We start from the raw sequence: 26,195 nt of genomic DNA on the forward strand, positions 1-26,195 counted from the left end.
AGTGTTTGACTGGAATAATATACATTGGTGAAATGCTTTAAGATCTTGGATAAAAGGCACTATAAATGTGCAAGATAGCAGTAGTAGTACAGTGTGATGAGTGTTTCGCCAATTACCCTGATTTAATCACAACAAGGTTGATCCTTGCATGGATTACTTCTGAATCTGTTTTGGAAGGGGCAGAGGATGGTAGAAGATATGAACTGCTTTGCTCTGACAGTCAGCCCACAAAGGGTTTTCTCAGGTTTGGTCTACACTAGGATAGTAGATCAGTAGAACTATTTTGCTCAGGGGTGTGAAAAATCCACACCCGATAGCGACACAATTGCACTGATCTAACCCCCAGTGTAGACAGAACTAGGTCGATGGGAGAATTCTCCCATCGACCTAGCTAGCCCCCCTCGGAGAGGTGGAGTACCTACACCAGCGGGAGAAGACCTCCCATCGGTGTATGTAGCATCTTCACCGAAGCGCTACAGTGGTGCAGCTGCAGCGTTTTAAATGTAGACAAGTCCTCAGACTTTCAGCAGTAGCAGGAAATATGCATCTCTGCTGGTCACTACAGAAGGTGGAAAATTTTATTTTGGTTAGAACAGGGGTCGGCAACCTTTCAGAAGTGGTGCGCCGAGTCTTCATTTATTCACTCTAATTTAAGGTTTCGCGTGCCAGTAATACATTTTAACGTTTTTAGAGGATCTCTTTCTATAAGTCTATAATATATAACTAAACTATTGTTGTATGTAAAGTAAATAAGGTTTTTAAAATGTTTAAGAAGCTTCATTTAAAATTAAATTAAAATGCAGAGTCCCCCGGACCAGTGGCCAGGACCTGGGCAGTGTGAGTGCCACTGAAAATCAGCTCACATGCCGCCTTTGGCATGCATGCCATAGGTTGCCTACCCTTGGGTTAGAAGATAGAGGCCTAGCAATATATTCCAAAGAGGTTCAGTCAACTCTAGCCATAGGCTGAGGAAGCAATACTAGTTTTGACCTATATCTATACAGACACACCATCCTGCTTCCTCCACCACAAAAACAAAATAGAAATAGACACAACCACCAAAACCATCCATCCCATATTTTACACAAGATCCACAGCAAGCCGGGATGGAATTTGGAAACTTTAATTATTTATATGTAAATATCCATTCAGAAGAGATATGCTCAATAAAGTTGGTAGTATTTAAGTAAATGATCCCGAGGGCATTACTGCAAAAGCTCTGTAAATTAGCGTGGATGCTACCATTTATGTCAACTAAAAAAAATATAATAGTTTGTACTTCTATAGCACTTTACATCTTTAAAATGCTGTACAAACTAAGTCTCACACCACCTGTGTGGCGCAGGTAAATATGTGAGTCTTTTAAAGGGGGGTCAGATTTTTCTTTAAGCTAAATCCTTTACAGTGTCTCTTTTCACGTAACTGCAAAATTCTACCTGAAATCTAAATTTGCACAACGTTCATCTAACGTGTTTTTTCTTCTCAACAGCGTATTCTAAAAAGCATTACCCCGGAGACAGCCACAGAAATTCCCTTTGGGGACATCCGCATGAATGCAGTTTAGTTAACATTTTTGGGGGGAGGGGAAAAGGTGTAAAAGTTTAACTTTTCCCATGCTCCCCAACCCTCCATATTCCCCTTTCCAAAGAATTGAGTTTCCACTGAGCCAAGGAATGGGTGGGTGTTTTCCATGGAGGCCCAGACAACGGCAATGTGCATCTGGAAAATTGGTGCCTCCAGCATACAGATCCAAACATTTCAACAAAATCTGCTGCGTACTTCAAACCAGACTACGAGTTCACTGCTGAACTGATTCATTCTGAAAACATGAGGATGTCTGTATGGGAGAGAATGCATAAACCACTATAGGATGAGTATCATCCGTTAGGATTAGATTTAGAATCTCAAATCTGTGACAGTACTCCTGTATTTTTCTCAATGTGATCATTTGTACTGGACCATGTTGTATTTGCTTCTAAAGATCTCATTGCTTAAACTGAGTTGAAAAATACAGGAAAATAGTTCTGATAGCCATATATTACCTGAGTAATACAGAATTTTATTGCTTAAAAATAATAGGACCCTCATATCCTTGTTTTGCTGTGGAGTAGGCAGAGAAAGATGTAGGAAACAACCCTGAAAAGCACTATGTATGAAGACTGTGTCCAGTTGCACACACAGTTGGTAGCATTATTCCCCTTCCTTCTTTATACCACTTACTTTTTTGCACTTTATGGACCATAACAGTTTTCATTAGTTATTTCTTGCATAACAAGCACTCCACAAAAGAATGATTTTTAAAATTCGGGACTTCACAAAATGCTCAGCCTCTTCTCTATTCTCCTCTGGTACCAGTTATACAAAACCCTCAGCCCATCCAGCTCTTGGTCATAGGTCAGCTGGCAAATGTTTAAGTTGTTAGCAATTGCTACACTCTGGTGCCATCTCCCTGTCTCTTTTAGCTGTATATTCATGATGACATTTTACAGACTTAGCTTATTTATTCCTTTAGAAACTAGCCCAGTGGTGAATTGTTTGGAGGTCAGATGCTAGAGGTTGGACCATCAGAGCTACATAGACTTCTTTTACAGCTTTTTATGGGAATTAAACTGTGGTTTTTCCTATTGTTTCCTGTTGCAAAACTAAAGCTTAGGGGAACACTTTATACTGGTTGGCACAAATATCAAGTCTAAAAATTTTTACAAAATGTCATGAAAATTTACTAGCTCATGTACTAAATCAGCTCATCCAGTCTTTATCTGAAGATAAAGATAACGAAAAAACAATGCTATTTTACTCACTCTGGGCCAGTGGTGAGTATAATTCTGCAAGGATGAATTCTAATCATATCTTGATATATACTTAATTGAGGTATTTAATTGCAAATTAAGTTCTACGTACATTTAAATTCATAATAGTCTATAAGTACTTATGCCTGTCAAGCCAGAGGGTAGGTTAAACAATGATTACTTTTGAACTCAGTTGCATTTGCCAAGTGAATTTCAGGACCATGGAATGACTATGCAGTTATATGGAAATTGCTTAGTTAACCCTATGCAGTTAACATGTAAGTAAAGGAGACATGCGTTATACTATTACCGTCACTAAAGCCTCACCAAATTTTATTATGAAACCTATCACAACTGAAGCTAAAATAGAACATAAAATCTCCTTGTACATCATGATTTGCCTATGTTAAAAATGAAGAGGTTGCCATACAAGAATTCATGTAGGCAGGCATCAAGACATTTCTTCTGAAAGAAAAAGTTTACACTGAAACATACTACAAAGAACAGATCATCTGCACAGAGGAGTGCAACCATGATGTTTTTGCCTTTTGAATACTATACCATTTTCATCTTCTCTCACAAGACTTTTCTGCTTATGCATATAGACACCCACTTCAAATAATGTCTATTACACTTAAGCCATAGACTTAAGACCACTTGTCTTGTAGGTCTCTAGCCCAACTCATTACACAGAAATAATTAAGAGCGATGACTGATTAATTCTGTCTCAACTGCTGACAAGGGCTTACTAGGACCACACAAGTCATTTCTAAAGGGAATAATGTCTCACAGTGCCATGAGAAAGATAAAATGAATCCATGTCTCACTGGATGATGACTTGCAAGGAGTAACTTAGCAATTTACCCCTCATGTATATTTAAAAACAGCTTCTAAGATGGACTTAATTTTGAGGGGACACACACACAGCATATCTGCAGGATTTGAAGAAAAGTTATTTAAAATATGTCATGGGCTATTTTATAAAATGTATAAAAACATCAACAATTTAATATTCAAAATGAAAACTGACAAACCAGAAAATTAGAAACCATTTGATAAATTGTCAAAAGTTCAACTTTTCTGTCTTAAGTTTATTGCTGAAAATATACATATGAAGTGACAGGGTGGGGGGAAGCAGGATAATTACATATTCCCAGCATCTAATTTGGGAAGGAAGAAGTCTTACTATATCTTCTCTATTCTCCCTGATTTGTGTCCAGCCAATACCAGAACTGTGAAGTGTTTGTTTTTTTTAAATGGATACATATTCTAAGCTGAATTGTTGCCTGAGCCAATAGCTTTCCTGTTCCTTGCTAGGCTCATTCAATGACAGCTTTCCCCAGCCCAAACAGCACTGTTTAAAAAGGGATTTTTCCATCTCTACTTTCTAACTTACAGTAAATCCAGTTGCAAACACTCCTTCAACAGACATTTGGCTGTCTTCTGTCAGGAAGGAGATGGGGGTGGTTAGGTTCAGAAAGAGCATTATCTTCATTGAAACCAAAGTTTTCTTCCCAAGCCCTTGTGCAGAAATTGAAACTCAGGATGAGTTCTGGTGGAATAATAATTTTGCAGAGTAATAACGGCAGAAGTCTCTGCTTTTTAGTGGGAGGTGGAAGAGTACTGGGACTCTTCAGCAGTAACATTATGGTGCCATGTTACAACTTTATAGATGTAACTGCAATTGCAAAATAAAAAAAATCTTCACTTGCATTATTTAGACAATAATACACAACAATCTGACTTTCTGGGTGGTTACAGCACAGAAAATTGATTCATTGCCCCAGAAATACCAGTGTTTTCTAGAGGACTAGGAGACAACCAGGAAGTCTGGAGTTTAAAAACAAGGCCACTGACCCACTGTGTAACCTTGGGCAAGTCATTTGTTTTCTCAGACTCAGTTTCCCAGATGAAAAATTAAGATAAGCCTGCTTGCCTGTTTCACTGGAGTTCTGTGAGGACTGATGCCTTTTACCACACTTTGAAGGTGAAAAGCACTGTAGACATGCAAAGTACTAGGAAGTAATTTTCTAGAACTATAGATTATAGTTCATAATTGGTGTTACACATTTTATATGCTGTAAAAGGCAGATGGGCTGAACTGTAAATTTGCTGAGCATTACTGACAGGCCTAGAACACTATTTGCTGACAGCCACTCAAGAAGTCCTACTCCCTTCTAGAATTTTTCCTCCAGTAACCAGTAAAAGAGTCTTTTAAAAGTTCATATAATCACTAATGACAGTATCAGCTGTTTCCTTTATTGCTTTTTCAAATTCGAAGGAAAACTAGCGTAATTTAATTACAAAGAATATGGACCTGATCCCACAGCATAATCATATCAGCTTGCACAAAGTGAATGTAAAATGCTACCAAATCAAAATGGCATTCTTTTGCAGGGGCTTACATGACTACATAAGGTGCTAGGCAGTGTGGGATCACGCCCCTTGCCACTAACGAGGTTGTTGATACTTTATTATACTCAAGACACTGGCAGCCTGATTCAACTCCCAGTGAAATCAATAGGATTGTTATAATTGACTTCACTGTGAGATGGATCAGATCCCTAAACATGAAACCACTGTCTTGGCAATCTGACGAAGCAAACGAGGGCCCTGATTCCACAAAGCACTTAAATATGGGCCTGACTTTAAGCATGCGAATAGTCATCCAGACACTTCTCACTTACTTAAAGTTGAGCTCATGCTAGGTGCTTTGCTGAATCAAGGCCTAGGACACAAGCATCAGCTTCCCCATTAAAAAGCCTTATTAATCAGAAAGTTTCAAGTTCTTGTAAGGCAAATTCCACAATTAAACAACTGGTTAACTTGGTTGCCAGACCATGGTAAAATTAACTCCCAACACATCTTGGAGTCATTGAACCACTAACTATTGTACTTGTATGCACTATCTAAAGGAAAGAAGGTGTAGGCTAATATTGGGGCAAGTTTAGTTACTTTTTAATCTTTTAATGCCTTCTGAGGAATGAGTAACACAGGCACATTCTGGATATCTAGAATGTCAAGAGAACATTCAGATTTCTGAAGGGAAAATGTTAGATAAGGTAGGTCCCTTTCTAAAGCCCATGAAACTACTCAGACATGATAGCTGGGAGATGCATTTTACTTCATATAACAAGACAAATCAGAAGTGGTATCACTTTTCTTCTCCTTCCTGGAAGTTCCTTCGTATTGATGATAACCAGTATGACTCATAGTATTAAAATACTGGGACACAGCACAATCAGCTTAAGTAATTCTATCATTCAACCCACACAACGTGTAATTATAATTAGAATGTGGTAGTACTGCCCACAATGTGCGCAGTGCTTGCCAAGCACGGATGAAAATATAGATCCTGTACTAAAGAGCATTCAATCTTAAACAAACATGCAGGAGGGACACCCTCTAAATCATTTCCTTTCCTCTCCCTACAATGATCAAATGTCCTGGGTTTTAAGGGAACGAGTCCATAAGCAGGGGAAGGAACCGAGAGAAATGTTTTCTTTGCATTTATTATCTATTCTGCGTTATGTAATTGCAGAAGTGCACCATGTTCTCATTTACAGTCTTGGATTTCCATGGAAGGCTGACGACTGGAAATGAAACGTTCTTTAAGAAGCAGAATATAAATACTGGCCTGTTGAAAACTTTGCTTCATGAACGTTTATTTGCTGTTGAGTTCATGGTTCAGAATTCAGTTGAGCAATTCTGTAAATACAATACAGATCATTTTAAATGACTCTGAGCTCGTCACAAGGAAAATCCATACTGAAGTCTTCCCAGTGCATTCTGGGAACAGGGCAGTCAGGAAGCCTTCCAAAAGTATATTAAAATGCACAGACCTTTCTTTTTCAGTGTAATGCAGATATACCATACACATTATATTTCACTCTTTAAAAGCTGAGCCATCAAGTTGCTTTAGTTCCTGTGAACTTTTTAATTGCAGGTTGGTTTGAGGTTTTTTAAATCCTCCAGTCTTATCACAGGTTGGTCTCCTAACAGTGTGTAAGGAAAATCAGTCATGTCGAATCATCTCTGGCTAGCTCAGAGACAAGCAAACTGAGGCCACGTTGTCTGACCTCATTTATTTTTATCATTATTCATACTTTACTTTCTTTTCACATCCTTCTTAAATCATTTATGAGTAATCAACAACTGTCCCTCAGCTCAACAAGTAGATGTAGATACCTGTATTAACATGGAACATTACACCTTAGTTCTACTTATGCCACACAGGCTACATTGGATTTGGAAGCATTTCAGGCAAATGGATTCCTTCTCCTACTCCTTGGCTCACCTACCACATAACTAGAGCCGCCAGTAAATAGCACACCTTGCTATGAACAGCGATAAGGGAACTTCCAAAACCAGTTTTATCTTTGTGAACTGAGAGTGTGTTTACCTTTCAGACTTTAGTAAGAGAATTAAACTGGAGTTTTATTTGTATATTCCCTCTAACTTGTATATGATGCACTTGTATTAATTTATGCAGTTGTTTAGTTATGAATGTTCCAAGCTGGATTGTAAGTCATCAGTATGTGCCTTGTCTTGTAAACAGTTATTGTAATAAATTTAATATCATAATAAATATGCACGTGTCTGTCCCACCTCTTGTTGGAGATAAAAGCATGGATTCAGAAAGACACTCGTTTTCCAGTAATAAGATTCAGTTTCAGCAAAAAGCAGAGTATCCACGCAGTTCACTACGCTGACAAGACTGCCTCAACAAAAGGCGGTGTATCCCCTTAACTGTTTGTATGCTGGCCCATCCTTGAAAACATCACTTGAACTCCACTGTAATAGGAATATTCATGACATTTGTTTAAACAGAATCACAAAAGCAAACTCCTCCACATTTGGAATAGATGCTTAGTTTCTCAATAAACTTGCATATCGAACCAACTCTAAGGTATTTGTGAATTAACATGGCTTTGCATTTAGATTTTTAAAACTCCTCTTTCATCTCTGTATACGTAAGTCGGATGAACAAAATATCAGGGAAGCAGGTAGACTGATGCTGCTACAGTTGAGCACCAAGGTTTGATTAACGTTTCCATTCGAGACATATATGCCAGGAATATTAAATGGCACTCTTTTCAGACAATTCACCTTTTGTCTTGATTCAAACTGTAGGCAGGTGCAACTCCACTCACTTCACTGGAATTTAACCCCTCTATAGCAGGAATTTGGCCTAAAGTTGTCAACCACTATCAATATGAACCCTATTTTTGTTCCCTTTGCATTCTGACACTCAACTCAGGATGCAGAGGAACCTCAAGCTTATCTCCCATTCTACTACTGAACTTTTACAGACAGAAAAGGTGTTTTATTATTATTGATTTCCAAAGGGAAAGAGAAAATAAAGCAGATGGAACATCATATTCAGTATTTTGTAAATCACCGTTTGCAGCTGCGATAACCAAAGCCTTGGCAGGCAATGCCTTCTCAAACACACTCCCTTTCATGGAAAATGTTTAATTCATTGTAAACAGAACTATAAAAGGACCAGTCCACACATTTGTTGCTTTTCCCACCCTTGCTACTGCTAACATTTCCTCTAACCACTGAGTAGGTGTATAGAAATGACTATCCTTTCTCCCCGGCCTGCATTAATGAATCAAAACCAGGGTTATCCAAAAGCAAAATACCCTGTTAAACATTACTAAAATATATTGCAATTGGGTTTAGAAAAGGCTGAAGCAATGATTTTGGTGAGGGTTAGGAAAGTTTTCAAAGCAAGAGAGCGCCAGGTTTGGCAGGGTAGATAAGAGAGAAAACTTGGTGGCTAAGATGAAGGGTCAGAAGATAAGGTACTGGGGCCTCCTTTGGCTTAGCCTAGGGACAATCCAACTGAAGGCACTGGTGGTTGGCCACACCACTCTAGTTCAGTGCAGTCAGACTGATAAAACAGCTTGTGATTTCCCTGTAAAATGTAAAAGCAGATATATCACCAATATTAAAACAAGCAAAAACCAATTCTGTTCTGAGAAACATTTTATGGCATGTTGAAAAGGAGTACTGAAGGTTCTGGCATCATTTCCCAAAACTGACTAGGACAATAGTGACTCACCAGCTGTTCCCGAACATATAGTGGATAATGTTTTCACCCCTCAACTCAGAGAGCCGAGGTAACACAAACCACAATGTGAGCCTCCTTGATGAGACATTTTTAAACTTGACAGATCCACCCATGTCAGTGCAACACTTTTCATCATCCTTAGCAGGAAATGACCAGTTCACAAAATATTAGGAAATTAATTCTCTATTTGAGGAAGCTCTGGAGTTTGAAAGAATTGTATGTGATACCTCTAATTGTGTGTTGCAGAGCTTCATGATTGGAGTATACAAACCTGTTTCCCAGCACTTCAAAACAGTAAGGGATATTTACAACAATAGAGCATTTCCTAACCTTCTAATCAAGCACTGATAGATGAATTGCAGGGCATTTCCTGAGGATTAAGAAGCAGTGGTCCAAACTGCAGTTGAGAGATGCCTTGATGGTATTAATCCCTGGAAAATGCCTTGTTCCAAATTCTTTGTTGCTACTATGAAAACTGAGTGCACAAGGAACACAGACTTAAGGATATTTTATTGTTGATATATTTACCCACACGACTATATAGAGCATTTGAGCATTAATGTCTCCGATAGTGGACAACTGGACTGCCCAAATCATATCTCGGCATTCCGTTCATTTGTTTCATAAGTCTCTGACATGCCTCACTCACTAGAATTGTGCCTGTACTGAACAAGAACAGAAACTGGATCAGGGGATGCAGGCAAGTACAGGAAGGATTATGGTATTTAACACAACCTACTTTTTTTTTACACCCTAATTTTCAGGGGCACTTTATATTGAGTTTATAAATCACTTCAAATGTCACATCTTTTTGCATTAAAGATTCATTTGGCACAATGCCATGTTCAACTTCATAGGCCCCTAATGGCACGGCTAAAATCTAATGACGTAACTAAAGAGCACCAAGACAGATAATCAAAAGGAGGAATATCACGAAGATTTCACCATTTCTTCCAAAAATTATCCTCGGATTCCCTTGTTCGTAGTTACTAAATATGTGGAAATGAATAGGGCCTCAACACAAAAAATTAGGGAAGAATGTCTAGAAAAATGTGTACATTTCAAGAGGGAAATTAAGATAAGATTTCTGCAATGTTAAACACTGAGTAGCACGGCAATGTAAAACTCTGATTCACCTGGCATCCGCATGTTATGCATGTGTTGGTGATGGCCTGTTGTATGTAAATGGATATATTCTATGGGGCTGTCCCAAAGAAATCTGAATTTGGTCAAAGATACTGCAGAATTAGTCAAATACTCACCTATAGGTAATCCTTCAGAAAGCTGAACCGGACCTTTTTTCTTTTTAGTTTTAAATCTGCGTATGTGAGTTTAGTGTTGATGAATGATGCTGGAGTGACAGCTGTAGAGAGGGAAAGATTCTCTTTATCCACGTAACAGGTATAGAATGGGCAAGCTTCCTCACATTGCCCCATCAGTGTGTAGTAGTAGGAGTCCACTTAAGACCATTTTGAAGAGAGGTCAGTTTCTGTGTCCATTCAATACTTGGCCTCAGTGTTAAGAAAGCTAATAAAAGTGCAAATCAGTGTTAACGATGGTAGGTTTTGTGAAATTTATTTCTGAGCACTGTTGGCATGTACAGGGCTTGCATTCTAAAATAGACAGTATAGTCAGGATATACAATACACTAGCTGACCAATGAGATCTAATCTCAAAATGGTGCACAAAAATCTGACTTTGATGGACTGATTATTACTGAAAGCCTTCAAAGATGTATGATGTGTTATCAAGGGACTGTATGAAGAGTTGTTTGGCCGATAAAAATGGAAAACTCTTCAAAACATAGTATGTAGCACAAAGACAAGAGGGAGAGGAAAAAATAAAGAGAGCAGGTAAGAAAGCTTGGGGTGAAGCAAAAAGAAATGAGAAGAGAGGTACATGCAGGGGCAGACCTGTTCATAGTCCTAAAAGTGGAGATCACGAACATGACCTGGATGAGAAAGGTTACGGGAAGCTACTGCAGGGATTTTAATAGGTGAATTAAATGCTCTCTATCCCATTACAAATCCCCTGATTCCAAACTGATAACCACTGATAAGAGTTTTACAAGATATCTTTTTTTTTTTATGTCCTATTTTAAAGCATCTCTGGACTTGAATCTGCATTCCCTGAATACCCAAATCTCATGGCAGCTTTGGATCCACAAGGAATGCAAAAATCGGGGCTTTTTTCGAGGGGAAATAAATAATTGTAATGAATTGGAAAAAGATACAGGATCAGACAATGGAAAGTCATGGACACATTTCTTTTTGGTTAGTTATAATTTCACCCCAGATATCTTGAGTCAGTTACAGACTGATTAAATGGCTTGTCGGAACTCAATCCCATTCTTAATATAGAAAAACCCTTCTCATGGGTATTGTAAACATACTCTAAATCTCAGTATCTTGGCCATATAATTTAGCCTGAAAACACTCAAAGTAATGAGGCTCCATGCAAGTGGTCAGCTGCAATGTTTATTAGGGTTTTTAAAAATCTGTTTTTACATTACAGGAATGCAGTAAAATTATATCTAGAATGTCTAAACCATCTTTTCAGCCCCTTTGAAGCCTAAATTCTTGACGCTGGCACAGCCACTGTTAAGTAAAAGATATACACTTTCCAGGAAAAAAGTATAAAAACTACCAGGAGGATTGCTGAAAGTATAATTTAAAAATATGATCTTTGCCAGATTTCCTACTTGCCAAGTTACGGTTTAGAGTGACTTTTACTACTGTTCTATAAATCCCTGAAAAAATGGGTTTATTCTGGCAAGTTTAACATATTAACTATAGCACAATAAGCAGGTATGACTGTAATACATGAAGTGGAAAGATATAACTGATTTGTCTCATAAGGAAGCAATACTGCAGCTATTTCCACTAAAGGTTAGCAAAGTACAGGCATCAAAGAAAGATTTAAGCACTGAATATAGTACATAACTTACATTTTATTTAAATATTTCTGTACATCAAGCACCAGAAACAAACAAAAAACCACGAATATGTTATATACGTTCAAATCCAAATATGTCCAGATGAAATTTACCTGGTTTACAAAATACCACAAAACATACAGGGTCACCTAAATTATTGTTCTGTTTATTTTGCTTGCATATCCCTCTCTTTAAAGTTCTCTCTCCTGCACACTCTCTGTTAACTTCTCTGGACAGTGAGATCTGACAGTAATGTCTGAGAATGCTGCTACTCCAGAAGAGGGGTAGTACTGGTATTAGCTGATAAGGATTATATGCAGGCTGGCATTGAGGTATTCTCACCTGTATCAGTTTAGAATCCATAAGTGTGACTCCCTGTCTTTGAATAAATGATAGAGCAAGCAGAGGCTGAAGGCCATGATGGACAGAACCAGTCAAATTAAACACCTTGCCTGTACATTTGACTGGATGAATGTACAAAGACCATCAAAACATTTCAAAACAGAAGTTTGTTTTATTAAATTACTGAGTTTAAAAAACCCCAGAAATAAATGGTCAGGAAATACTTTCACTTCAACACAGAGTTCCTGCTGCAGTGATTTTTCCACCAGTGAAAGTGGATCATCTCTTGGTTTATGGCCACTGAAAAGAAGCTAATCTTCTTCTTTCTCAATATAGGATTTTGTGCTAACTCGTGCCATTTGCCTAGCCAAGTAGCGATCCCTTGCTGATACCACTGTCTCTTCACTGCTCCGCTTGGCAAATTTGCTCACACACAGAGATTTTTTTTCCATCTGCTCTGCACCTTTTTGCCCTTCTTCTTCATCCTTACCTTTTGGCTCAGGAAATCTTTCAGAGCATGAGATTCTCTCATCATTACTCTTTCTGTCCTTTGCCTCTTTCTCCTGGTCACACGGTCTGTCTTTTTCTAAGGATCTAGGGCTACTTTGCTTCTTGTCCCTGTCCCTTTCTGAGGCTCGAGGACTACTTTCCTTCCTGTCCCTGTATTTCTTGTCATCTTTGTCATCTCTCTCTCTCTTTTCCTTCAAATGTTCCTCCTTTTCTCTGCATTTTTCCCCTCTTTCTCTATCACTGTATCTGTCTTTGCCATTTCTTAGTCGCTCTTTTTCTCGTTCCCTTTCTGAATTCTTGTCCTCCCTCTCTTTCTCTTTCCTACCTTCTTTGTCATATCCATCTCTCTCTTTTTTATCTTTCCCCCTCTGTTTGTCCTCCGGCTCATCCCTCTTTCTGTAGGTATCTTTACTGGTATGATCCCCATATCTATGTCGGTCTTCCTTTTCCCTCCGGCGATCCTTTTCCTGGTTTCTATCTCTTCTCTCATGATCCCTTTCCTTGTGGTGCTCATCTTTTTCCCTTCTACCTATTCCACTCTCTCCTCTCCTAGGACGATTTATATGGGTTTTTGTGTGGTGACTTCCCTCCTCACTGGAAGACTCTGATGAGCTGGAGTGTTTCCGGCTCCTGTGATGTTTGGAATCCTTCTCACTGCTCTCAGAGCTGTCTCGACTTTCCTTCTTTTTAGAACTAGCTCTGCTATTTTTATGATCATCATCACTACTATCACTTTCTAAGTCACTGTCCGCATCTGGGTTATCTTCTTCCTTAGCAGGGGTTCTAAGTCTTGGTCTCTCATCTGGACTTTTGTTTCTTTGGATGGATTCATCTGAATTAGTGGTAGATTTTTCTTCCTTTATCCTAGATTATTTGTTGTTGTTGTGGGAGGGGGAAAAAAAAAGATATTACATAGCCTGCAGTGTCAAACTATTCTGGAGTTTGTGACTTCTTGTTGGGACTTGAGCAACACTGTTAAGAAGTGATGCAGCTGAAAATTCTAAGCAGTCAAATCTGGTCTACTGTTCCAGTTCTAATATTCCAACTCTGAGGGATTTGTATTGAAAGTTTGTATCAGGTTCTTTGGTACTGTATATGTCCTAGAAAACAGCAGCTTTGATTTTCAATACACTGAAAAAGTAGGGTTTGAATTTCAAGAATGAGTAGTTTTACAGATCTATCATCCTTATTTAAAGGACAGGACACAGATTTGTATCTTGGTAATATTATCTACACGGCACACCCTTTCCTAAGTGTCTCACAATCCTACCCATGCCACATAGTTCCATATGAGGAAGAAGAGGGAATTTTTTTTTTCGTGTCTGAGAGTTACAAATACAACTCTCATTATTTCAGTAATAGCTGTAAATAGAACTCATGGTAAACATACGTCCTCATAAGACACTACAAGCTTTAAATTGCAACACAATATTCCTGACTCTCTGTGCTTGTTGGCTAGGATCTCACTCTTGTGGTTAAACTGACACTAGCATCTTGCTACAGTTCTTAACTTGTTAAATATAATAAAACAGGAAATGTGGGACAAACTCTCAGATATCAAACTTGGACCACGCCCCAAAATGTTACAATACCGCAGTCTTTTTTGACCGATAAAGTGTACTTTTAATTCCATAGCCCGCATGTCTGTTTTCACTAATCATGTAGCTACAGCAACAGTCTGTGGTAAATACTCCTTGGGAATCAGTGGACCATCTGGTTAGGCTGAAACTTTGATCCGTGGTTTAAAGCATGGTTATTCTTGGGAAAATGACTCTAAAAATTACACTGTAGTATTCCATAGTTATTCTCTTTAAATGATCTTCCAGATCTAAATGATGAAGTTTATAAGTCAAAGGTGAAATTTCTATTTGGCAGTTCTGCAAATTCTGTCTGACATCTGGAAATCGAGATGTTTTCTTTCTGTACCTTACACCAGCTTAATGAAAAAAATCCACAAAAATCTACAACTCAGCTGACAGTTTTGTTGGATTCAGCAGAATAGATTCCTACTTGTCTTCCCATAGATTAATTAGTTCTATAGGACTCAGAGCAGCAAAACTTGTTTCCAGTAAATAATTATGGTCTGAACACCCAGAAAACAGATACGCTGACTAAGAAGCCACCATTCTGAAAGTCACTTTTCTGAACATAACTGCACTTAAATACTGCAGTTTCAAACTGAGAGAATTGTTCAAGCAAATACAATACCAAGTGGGTTAATCACTACTGCCATTGCTTCATAAGCATAGCTAAATCAGCCAGTAGCATATGGATGGCTTCATAAACAGGCAAATATGAAAAGCACAGTTCATTTTACTATTACAGAAGAAGAGTTTTGTTGTTACTCTTAAGATATACACTTTGCTGGTGAAACTTAAGCCTGATACAGAACTGCTTTAGAAGAGCATACTGTTGTAGCAGCTGGTCCTTTAAATCTTAGAGTAGCCCTAACTTGGCCATTTTATATCTGACTGATGGAGGTATGCTGGTAAGTATGCTGACCTCCTGCTATGTTTTCCCCTAGTTTTCTCTGTTATTTCTGAGGTGGTGGCACAGCCTCACAATAAATACCAGCCAGAAGTCTTGTCTCTCAATAGGATGAGTAGCTCTAAAGAGATAACCTTCCTCACTTTAACTAAGAACTAATTTGAGACTCCATTCAATTTCAGTCCCAGGAAGCCTCCTGATTCAAGGTAATATTCATAGTCTTAGGATACAGCACACACACCTAATCATTGAGGACTTTCTAAGGTCCCAACAAATTAGTTTTAACCTGGATGAAGTGCCTTGAGTGGTCATTGATTGCTAACGCCTTCAGTAAAATTAAAAAACCCAGCCAGCATCTCAGCCAGAGACGGCCCAACTGTGTTCCTTCTATATTGGCCCGAAAACACAGCGCCATTTAATTATTTTGTTGTACACAGTACATGTAAAATTTAAAATATTCCCAATGGACTTGCTGTAAATTTGATTGCTTTCCTTTTGTCACAAGTATTAAGCAAATCAAGAAAACTGAAGTATTTTTTCATATTTATGGTTAAATGCTGTCAGCTACAAAGACAGAGACTCATGTGTTCCAATTTTCCAGTGGGTGATAAAATGAAGTTGCACAACCATTAAATATCATTATCCACCTGAGCCCAAAACTATCTTTCTCTTGCTCTGCCTCTGGTAGCAAAACTTTTGGTTTAATGTGGCTTATTAAAAATTATACAATGTTAAATTAAAAACTAGCTTAGAATAATGCTAGAATGTATTACCAGTGTAAGTATCTCCTTAACCCTACTAACCCTTCTCCTATTCTATACTTTCACCCAATGATGATGATTTTTCATTTTCCAAAGGATGGTGTAGTCAACTCTGGAAAGCAAGCTCCTCCCCCACCTGTGCTTTGGTACTGCCATTCTTCTTACTAGGATTCTACTGACACTGGGAATTATGAACAGCATGAAGAAACTTTACATATAAAGTCCTTCTGGAACTATGTCCTACCTGGCTTCACGGAGGCTGCATTTGGGCACCTCTTCTTCCCCCACTGTCTGGTTTAAAAGATGTCTGTAAAATCCACTGAGATCCTTCTGTTTGGTCACATCCAGGCATGCTAAGGGAAGCAAGATAAGAATGATGTTACAGTTTCATGAGCATTAACCAGACCCTATTTACATATGGTAAACCCATAATCCAGAAAGAGATGCTCAGGACATTGAAAATGTAGAAGAAAGTAAGTCTACCAGACTTGATTATTTTCCATTCTAGTTATGCTGGCTACTGCTTTAAGGCTAAAAACAGTTATCCTAATCTCTGGGATACGACGTGACTGTAAATCTGGCATGACAATTGCTACTAATATTGCTGCAGCCTCTTCCTAAGCAACACTGACTCACTATTCTCCCTTTAACAGCTACTCCTTTCCAGGTGCAAAAATCATGCAACCAGTACTGATATTATGAGTGAGGTTCTACTCTATTCCCTCACATCCCACAGCGATCTGCCAGGGTAAACTACAGTCACAAAGTGCACTCTCATTCAGTCCAGTGTGTTACTCTCTGCTCTTCCTTCACTGTAAGTAGTTAGAATTCCATACCTTTCATCACCATGGATTTCTGACAGCTTTCCACGCCCTCACCTTTAGTCCTGCCCTCTCTTTGTCCACTGAGTTGGCTGTATGGTTTTGGAAGTCCCACCTCCCTTTCCAGGGCCCCTAGGGATAGTTGTTAACAGATGCATTTTTGGTGCTATTGGCCATTTTGGAAAAAAAATTAAAATGTATTTAATTTATCCTTATTGGAAAAATTAAAAATAAATGAATGAATATAGATTTTGTACGTTTTTTTCATTTTAAGAGGGAAATACACTTTTTATTCAGTTAGTTTTACTAGGATAGGAAAAAAGGAGATGTGTTAACACACACACAAGTATTATTAATATACAGAGAAAATATAATGGTTACATATGTACTGGGCATAGTTGTTCTACAGCCAGCAGCTTTCAGAGTTGTCCAAGAAAGTTTTATATATAATCAAAACGTATTAACATCTTTGTAGAGCTATGTGCAAAACTATTATTTTTCATCTTCACATTGAAGCAGCCCCAAAGAATTAATTTTTCTGTGCTTATATAAAACTTGACATGGTATAGTATACCTTGTACACAAACTAACACCTAGCACTCCTCTCTTACCACTCATAAGCATTTGGTTTTGTTTTAACCAAAGAGGAAAAGGTCTAGTGAATTAAAAATTACAATACAATGTTTGAGAGACAAGGTAGGTAAAGTAGTATCTTTTATTGGAACAATTTCTCTCACCAACAGAAGCTGGTCCAATAAAAGATATTACCTCACCCACCTTGTCTCTCTAATATCCTGGGACTGACACAGCTACAACAACACTGCATAATACAATGTTTAAAAGATATACTATCCTAACTTTTTTTTAAATTACCATTGGCTTGTTTTTAAAACTTTGCCTAAATAAATTAATTCCAAAACATGCAAACAAAAAACTGTAAAAACAGTTTACAGGGATATAATTTACAAAACGTGGAGAAAGTTTAGGCTCCAGAGAATATCAATATCATACAAAATCCTCCTTTACAGAGGTGGGCTAAAATATAAAAAGACAAGTCAGAAAAGGCAGAAGTGTTAAATAAATATTTCTTTTTGGTATTTGGGGAAAACAAGATGATGTACTCATAATACAGGATGATAATTAAAAACACTTTCCATTCCAATAGTAACTTGGGAGGATGCTAAACATCAGCAATGAATGTTAGACATTTTAAAAGTCAGCAAGTCTAGATAACTTACATCCAAGAGCTTAAAAGGGCTGGCGAAGGAGTTTGCTGGACTGTTAATGTTAATTTTCAAATGTGTCTTGGAACACTGAGGAAGTTCTAGAAAACTGGAAGAAAGCAAATGTTGTGCCAATATCTAAACAGGGTAAATGGGACAACCAGGTAACTGTACACCTGTCATCAATCCTTGGCAAAACAAAATAATGGAATGGCCAATACGGGACTCTATTAATAAAGAATTAAAGAAGGATAATATAATTAATGCCAATCAACATGGGTTTATGGAAAACAGATTATGTCAAACTAATCCTGATTTTTTTTGAGATTACAAGTTTGGTTGATAAAAATAATAATGTTGATGTAATATACTTAGACTTCTGTAAGGCATTTGGCTTGGTACCATATGACATTTTGATTAAAAAACTAAAAAGATATAAAAATCAACATGGCACACATTAAATGGATTAAAAAGCTGGCTAACTGACAGGTCTGAAAATGGAATTGTAAACAAGGAATGTGTTTCCAGTGGGGTGTCTCAGGGATCGGTTCTTGGACCTATTCTATTTCACATTTTATCAATGACCTGAAAAAAAACAACAAAATCATTACTGATAAAGTTTGCAGATGATACAAAGGTTGCAGGAATGGTAAATAATTAAGAGGACAGGTCACTGATACAGAGTGATCTGGATTGCTTGGTAAACTGGGCTCAAGCTGAACATAAACATATACCTCTGGGAACAAAGAATGTTGGCCATACTTACAAGATGCGGGACTCTATCCTGAGAAGCAGTGGCTCTGAAAAAGCCTTGGGGGACATGGGGATAATCAGCTGAACACAAGCTCGCAGTGTGATGCTGTGACCAAAAGGGCTAATGCAATCCTTGGATATATGAACAGTGGAATCTGAGCAGGGACGTTACATTACTGCTGTATTTGGCACTGGTACGACCACTGCTGAAATACTGTGTCCAGTTCTGGTGCCCATAATTCAAGGATGTTGATAAATTGCAGAAAGTTCCGAGAAAAGGCACGAGAATGATTAAAGGATTAGAAAACATGCCTTATAATGATAGACTCAAGGAGCTCAGTCTATTTAGTTTAAGAGAAGGTTAAGTGGTGAGTTGTTCATAGTTTATTAAGTACCTATATGGGAACAAAAATGTAATAATGGGTTCTTCAATCTAGCAGACAAAGGTACAACAAGATCCAATGGCTGAAAGTTGAAAGCTAGACAAATTCAGTCTACACATTTTTAACAGAAAGAACAGGAGTACTTGTGGCACCTTTAATAAATTTGTTAGTCTCTAAGGTGCCACAAGTACTCCTGTTCTTTTTGCGGATACAGACAAACACGGCTGCTACTCTGAAACCTGCCATTTTTAACAGAGAGAGTAATTAACCACTGGAACCCTCTACTAAGGGTCATAGTGGATCCGCCATCACTGGCCATTTTAAAATCAAGACTGGATGTTTTTCTAAAAGATCTGCTCTAGTTCAAACAAAAATTAATTCTGGGACGTTTTATGGTCTGTATTATACAGGAGGTCACTTTAGATGGTCACAGAGCTCTCTGTGCTTTTGGCCTTACAATCGATAAATACATGTGTGTATTAACATTTCTTTATTCCTCTGTCATTAAAGCAATTATTTAATGGCTTTATTTAGAATTGTACTAATTGTATAAAAAGAATATTTCCCTCTTAAAATATGGAAAAGACATGAAATGTACATGTATTAATTTATTTTCAATGGTTCTAGTAGAGAAAAATAAATTTTAAAAGTATTTCCTCCCCCCATGGCATGTGTCCAAAAATGATAGTTAGGGGCCCTGGAAAGGTTGGGAAGGATAGAAGAGACGCTCAAAACCATGCGACCAACTCATTGGACAAAAAACAGGTGAAAATAAAAGGTGGGGGCAAGAGGCATGGAAATCTGTCAAAAATACATGGATGGTTAATCCCGTCTCAGCACAGGAGGTAAATGAAATGACTTCTTGATGTCCCTTCCAGCCTTACATTTCTATGATGACTACTACAGAACCCCATCTACAGCCTAATTCAGAGACCAGGATGAAAATTCTGTGCATCACACCCATGACCACTCTCTTGAACAGCAAAAGGCCACACTTTCCTTTGGAGGGAGAGTCCTATTGGTTCAGCGTAAATCTCACCCTCCAGTGCGGCTTCCTTTTTTTCTCTTTCCTCCTCCTCAGCCCTTTCTTGCAGTTTCTTCTTATAGGCTGATGTCACAAAGGCCTCTTTGTCATCGAACTCTTCCCCTTCCATTTCACGCTCCTTCTGAATTTTTTTTTCCATTCTTTTTTCCTGCTCCTGCTTTCTTACCTCAGCTGCTTTGAGGATATTTTGGATGTATTTGGGCTAAGGGGGGGGAAAAAGAGTCATGAGATGGAATCAAGGTGGCTAAGAAAAGACAAATTAGAATTGCTGGGTACCCTAAAAAAAATCCGTTTTTCGTGGAACAAAAATGGCAGTAGTCAGCCCAGCTAGTTTATGCTGTTGCCACTGCGGGGACAATGATCTCAATGAACTAATATAAACATCTGTCAGCTCCAGATCATGGGGATTTTCTCCTCATGAATGAAACAGCTGCATTCAACAAAAATCCGAGCCTAGCTTCAAGTGATGTACTGCTGCTCAGGCTGAAATCAAATGCTTGCAATACAACCTTTCTTCCAGCATTTTTCCGTCTTGTGATAGTTCTCTCCCTCTTCAACTTGCTATAAGGGAATGGGATGCATTCTTCATTTAGACCTATCAGAGCCTGACAAACACTCCATTACCAAATGTAATGAGCAATAATGAAAGTGTGATTTGTCACAATAATTCAGCCATTTTCTGGAATAAGGAATTGGGCTGTAGAAAATGGTTCACATGTTATAGATGAAATATAATTACTTTAGCTTCTTGACAGACCCTATAGCAGCTGACTAGCGAGAGGCAGACAGAGTATCCTCATTGCTACAAAATTCGGTCAGGTTGCCCAAAGACAGCCCTTCCCCCATTCAGTTGGGTTGCCTGATACTAATAATGAATAATAAATAAATAATAATAATATTAACAATAATAAATAATAATAGTAGTAGTATTGTTGTAGTGACTAAAGGCTCTATCAAGATTATCCCATTGTAACAGGCTCTCCAGAAATTCATGTGGTCCTTGTCCCACAGAATTTATGGGTGGGAAGCTAGGACAGAGCCTGTTGTCCTCCCAATCAACGACAGAATGAAATGGGACTAGAGTCCTGAAATATTTGATGAACAACCAGTTTTACAACACCTTACAACTACCAGTCTTACAACATCACAATTTTATATAACACAATTTTGAGCACAACACATGTGGGCCCTGCTACAGAATGCACAACGGGTTACTAGGATATCAAAAAAGGTAGTAAAATCAGTTAACTAGCCCTGGTTATTCCTAGGATACAGAGGTAACACAGACAGCATACATTTTCAGTTATGGACCTTTTTGTCATCTTTTCCTGAGAGCACTTTGGCATTACTTTCTTTCTTCTGCTGCTGCATTTCATCATAAATACTGTCATATTCATACACTGTGGAGTCTTCTGCCAAGGCCTTCTGAATCTCAAGTTTGGTCTTAAAAAAAAAAAAGAGAAACACAAAGTAATGAAGCATGCAATTTTCAGCTTTTAAAACTTTGTATTCATATATTTTGCTTTAACTAGATTAGCTCATGATATAAATCTACTAGGAAACTGAACATAAATTCACCACGACTCCATATACAAAGTCCTTTGTTTGGTATCAGAGCTAAAAATAAGAGTAATTATAAGAAGGATATTTATGAGATAAGGAATAGAGTACAATGAGAAAACATCATAATTACAGCAATTGAGCTATTATGGATCCTGCTTAGTGGAGAATTACCCATTGAATAATATTCCTAGCTCAGATGGATTTTTTTTAAATAAATACAAATAATAAAAAGTTTAGCCAATTTGTCCATCTATTTTTCTACATAGTTTTCTCTAAATATACTCCTATAGGTCATCTACAGAACTTTATCCTGTGCACTTTACCTCCTATAAATAACCTTGTATTATGTCTGGGCTAAGTGTAATTGTTTTCCGATAGTTGGGTCTCTCTACAGAATTATCATGTTCCTCCTGGACAACTTACCCCTGAATACAATACAAGACAAGACTCATTGTTGGCAAGAACTCCATTATACAAGAACTCATCACTTTTTTATCATCTTTAATTTCCCTAAAATATTACATTCTCCCTCCAAAAAAAAGTTGTTTAAAATATTCATTCAATAAAGGATCACTACATTCTACGCACAGAAAAAAATGCAACTTTTCATGGTTTTACGGTGTGTGTATTAAGTAACTCTTCAAGTTTTATTGTGTGTTGTAAACTATTTTCAGCTCTATGGAAACTTCAGTTACAAAGTTTGCATTAGGCTATTTTTCAACTACTCCTGGACACAGCCAAAGAATCCCAAGAACAGTCTTTTTCAGATAAGTGGAATAATTTATTACACCCGTAAAAACATGGAAGCTAAAAAACAGCCTTTGTTAGGAGAAAGACTCCTACTTCACATTTGCTAAACTGGAACTAGAGAATTCTAAATCTGTTTTTAAAGAAGGTCTTGCATTGCAGATGTGATGTAGAAAATCACCATGTTTGAGCCAATTTTTAAACATTAGTTCTAAACATGAAATAAACTAATTATATTTCTGCCATTTTTTGCTTCACAGCCTGCTGTGTAGTAACACAGAACCAGCTTTTGTGTATGTGTTCTTTTCTTAAAAAGTCAAACAAACAAAGACCATTATTACTTAGCTATAATTTCAGTTCTCTAAAGGTAGGTTACTATAGATCCCCATTCTTAGATTCTTATGGCTCTTACAATGATTTGGAAAGCACATTCCCAATGGATATAATGATCCAGATGCCTTATAATGTGTACCTTTGACCATGATCATAAACAGGTCAGTCCAACTACAACTAATCCTAACTTTCAAGAGTGTACCTACGTAAAAACCTAGAACTACAAATAGTAAATGACACTCTCTATAAGGCCCTGACCACAGTAAAAGTACAATCTTATTACATATACTTTTATCTGACCTGGTTGCAAATAACATTTGAATTATGTTCACATTTCAGCCATTGTATGAGGTAGAAAAGTTGTACATAATGTTTGTGCATACATCACATAGCCTAACTGTGTTGGTATCAATGAATTCTGGGAAAATCTGAGGACAGAGTACCCAAAGGACTTGCCCACACTGCAGCATGTCTGGCAATGCATTCTGGGATGTACTGATGCATGGAGAACTGGGAGTAAAGGGGACTGACCATAGTTACAAATGCATGGTTAAGAAGGGAGTCGTCTTATCCACACTGAAAAAAACCTGTGTGCTGAAGTGGTTACAGGAAGACAGCCGGCCTAGATTGCTAGCAAGGGCAAAACATTGTTAGCTGGCATGGTTACTAATGACAGCAATTTCTTACTTTCTTATATGCATGAGGACTCCCACACCCCAACTTACTTGCTTCATTACTTGCTTTTTTAATGCTTCTTTTTGTAGACTCTCGCCCACAGATGTCTGTTAGAAGAGAACATGATTAGCAATAAAATTAGATTATTGTGTTTACACATGTTATATTAGGTGTTATTTTTCTAACACTATAATAATCCATAGCTTAGTTTTTTAATAAAGTGGTTTCACTGTATTATTATTATAATTTTTACAGCTTTTTTCTGAAGAATCATAAGAAAAACTGAAAATTAATTAACAAACATACAACAGATCAGTGCAGTTGTACCATGGAAAGAAACTCTCCCATATTAGTATAGAAATAATAATCAGTTTTACAACACAATTTCCAAGAAAATTACCTCACAAAAGAACAATACAATTTGGTCCAATTCAACAAAAATCAGCAATCTCTGCTCAAGAGATACTTGGAAGTGTAATGCCACGGGGCGCTGTAGCACTGAGGTATATTAGCAGAGCAGTGGTGTGAGAACCCAAGACTGAAATAGTAAGGGGTAATTCAGATCGGACTGAAACGCATTGGCAGTGATATAGAGGAAAGCTTAAACCATGACTACTCACACTATGATTCTAGCTAATGCAGAATCAACCCCTCAATTTCCTTAGCACTAAACCTCACTTGGTTTTTGCTACCAAAAAAAATTTGTGGAAAATGAAACATAAAAACCCCACACTATATTAAGTAGTTAGAGATCAATTCTCCCATCAATAGATTAATCTAATTTCTATTAACATTAGGGAGTTGTATGTGAACACTGAAGGATAAATATAGCTCAGTTTTTTTAAAGGTTAAAAGATTGCTAATGGCATAAAACGGGAAGGTCTTTGGTCAGAATTCACATGGCCTATGAACTCATCAGATCTACAATAATGGACACACTATATTTTACAATAAAGTTATAGGAATTTGCCAATTCAAAGGTAACAGCAATTTAAAAAAATTGTCATAATGATCGTTATAATAATACCTTGGATATAAATATCAATGAATTAATTTCCTGATAAAATCTTTGCAGATTATGCTAATTGATCTTTTCTTGCTTCCATTATTCACATCTATTTTTTGCTGTAGACTAATTAGTGTACACTAACAAGTAGACACATAACCACAGTAGTTTTGTGTATTTGTACTTCCATAAGTTACGTGCAAATAATTTTCTATGGAATCACAATTACACAAAACTTGTGTGGTTACACACACACACAACTAACGACTTAATGTGTGTGTATACACCCCCCCCCCATACCTCATGATACTATAACAGGCATGAAAGAATTGTACACAACACCATAACCAGATACCCTATAAGTATCCCTGCACTTATGAAACGGTTGTTTTGATTAAGTCCTGAGCTATGTTAGTAGTTTTGCAATTTGAAGATATGAAATGCCCCTGAGTCTGAACTACGGTCATGTTACAAAAATCATTTAATCCATTCATCTGTTATTTTAAACTTTTCAAGATTTTTAATATGTCAGCAAACAGCAGCATTAGCCTTCCGTAATTTAAGAAAACACAACATCCACTGCTGAAAATGTCAATTAAGACAAATACAACTCTGTTTTCTAATCATCATATTTTTAACTGTAAAAATGTCTTAGTTACTGTTGTCTTTTTAACTGAATCTCCCCCCCCCCCCAACAGTAGACAATATTTTGTTTGTTAAACAGATTCATTAAAGAGGACATGGCACATTGCCTTGTTTCTGTAGTTAGGTATCAATAGCAGTCTTTTCCAGGGGGAATACTGAAAAAAAACCCTCTCTTCTGCATTTTGGCAGCTGATTTTTTCAATAGTGCATGAAACATGCTCCACATCAGATTTTTAACAAGAGCATTTGTGTCATCAATCCCTAATTAAAAAAATGAAATGAAATGAAACGTTTTCAGCAGGTAGAGTATGTACGGATACCAGTATGCACTGAGGAAAGCCAAATAAATATAGCACACATAAATTCAAGCAGATCCGCTGATAGATGCAGCTTCTGCTTTCATTTGGTGCTTGCAAAACAGCAACGTGCCATGTTCCTTGTTTCATATGTTGTTGAAATCATGTCAACATGGAAAAAAGCTGAGTGCTGTTTCTCAAGCTTTGAACAGTATTCAGTATATCAAATACAGATCTCTTCACTAGCTTATTCCAGCAGCAAGTACACATAAAAAGAACAGAACTTTTATACCTCTTTTGTATCCCATCTCTATAACCAACCAACCAAGGCAATATCTCTGAAAGGGCCCCTGATTGTTTTCTATAGCACAGTAACAGAACCAATGGTCCTAAGCAGGGCCGGCTCTAGCCACCAGCAAAACAAGCTGGTGCTTGGGGCGGCACATTTTTAGGGGCGGCATGGCCGGCGCCAGAATGCCACCCCTAAAAATGTGGCCCGGCCGCCCTAGCTCACCTCCGCTGCTGCCGCTCGCGCGCCGCTGCTCCCCCTCCCTCCCAGGCTCTCAAACCTGGGAGGGAGGGGGAGATCCCGAGCGGCCGCGGCGCGCGAAACAGCTGATTTGCACGCCGCTGCTCACCCTCCCTCCCAGGTTTGAGAGCCTGGGAGGGAGGGGGAGACTCTGAGTGGCCGCGGCGCGCACGCCGCTTCTCCCCCTCTCTCCTAGGCTTGAGAGCCTGGGGGGAGGAGGCAGGGCTGGGGATTTGGGGAAGGGGCGGAGCTGAGGCGGGGCCGGGGGTGGGG

The 26,195-nt window shown here is 38.0% G+C and overlaps 2 protein-coding genes across 3 annotated transcripts in view; one reads left to right on the top strand and one right to left on the bottom strand.

The window, feature by feature from the left end:
* Nucleotides 1-7,339, top strand: part of SLC6A4 (solute carrier family 6 member 4) — a 40,329-nt gene extending 32,990 nt beyond the window's left edge. The window contains exon 15 of the mRNA XM_024218494.2: nt 1,490-7,339. Within this exon, the coding sequence (XP_024074262.1) occupies nt 1,490-1,564 (75 nt within the window). The 3' untranslated portion in view covers nt 1,565-7,339. The remainder of the gene's footprint in view (nt 1-1,489) is intronic.
* Nucleotides 7,340-11,798: 4,459 nt separating this feature from the next.
* Nucleotides 11,799-26,195, bottom strand: part of NSRP1 (nuclear speckle splicing regulatory protein 1) — a 27,641-nt gene continuing 13,244 nt past the window's right edge. The window contains exons 2-6 of one of the 2 annotated variants that reach the window (XM_024218470.2): nt 23,497-23,553; nt 21,440-21,571; nt 20,123-20,330; nt 16,148-16,256; nt 11,799-13,519 (exon numbers count right to left, since the gene is read on the bottom strand). In XM_024218470.2, the coding sequence (XP_024074238.1) occupies nt 12,457-13,519; nt 16,148-16,256; nt 20,123-20,330; nt 21,440-21,571; nt 23,497-23,553 (1,569 nt within the window). In that variant the 3' untranslated portion in view covers nt 11,799-12,456. Of the gene's footprint in view, nt 13,520-16,147; nt 16,257-20,122; nt 20,331-21,423; nt 21,572-23,496; nt 23,554-26,195 lie in introns of those variants that run through there. The other variant, XM_024218471.3, reaches the window with a different exon arrangement.

This window comes from Terrapene carolina, unplaced genomic scaffold (genome assembly GCF_002925995.2).
Source record: "Terrapene carolina triunguis isolate 2854851 unplaced genomic scaffold, T_m_triunguis-2.0 Scaffold231, whole genome shotgun sequence".
Taxonomy (NCBI): domain Eukaryota; kingdom Metazoa; phylum Chordata; order Testudines; family Emydidae; genus Terrapene; species Terrapene triunguis.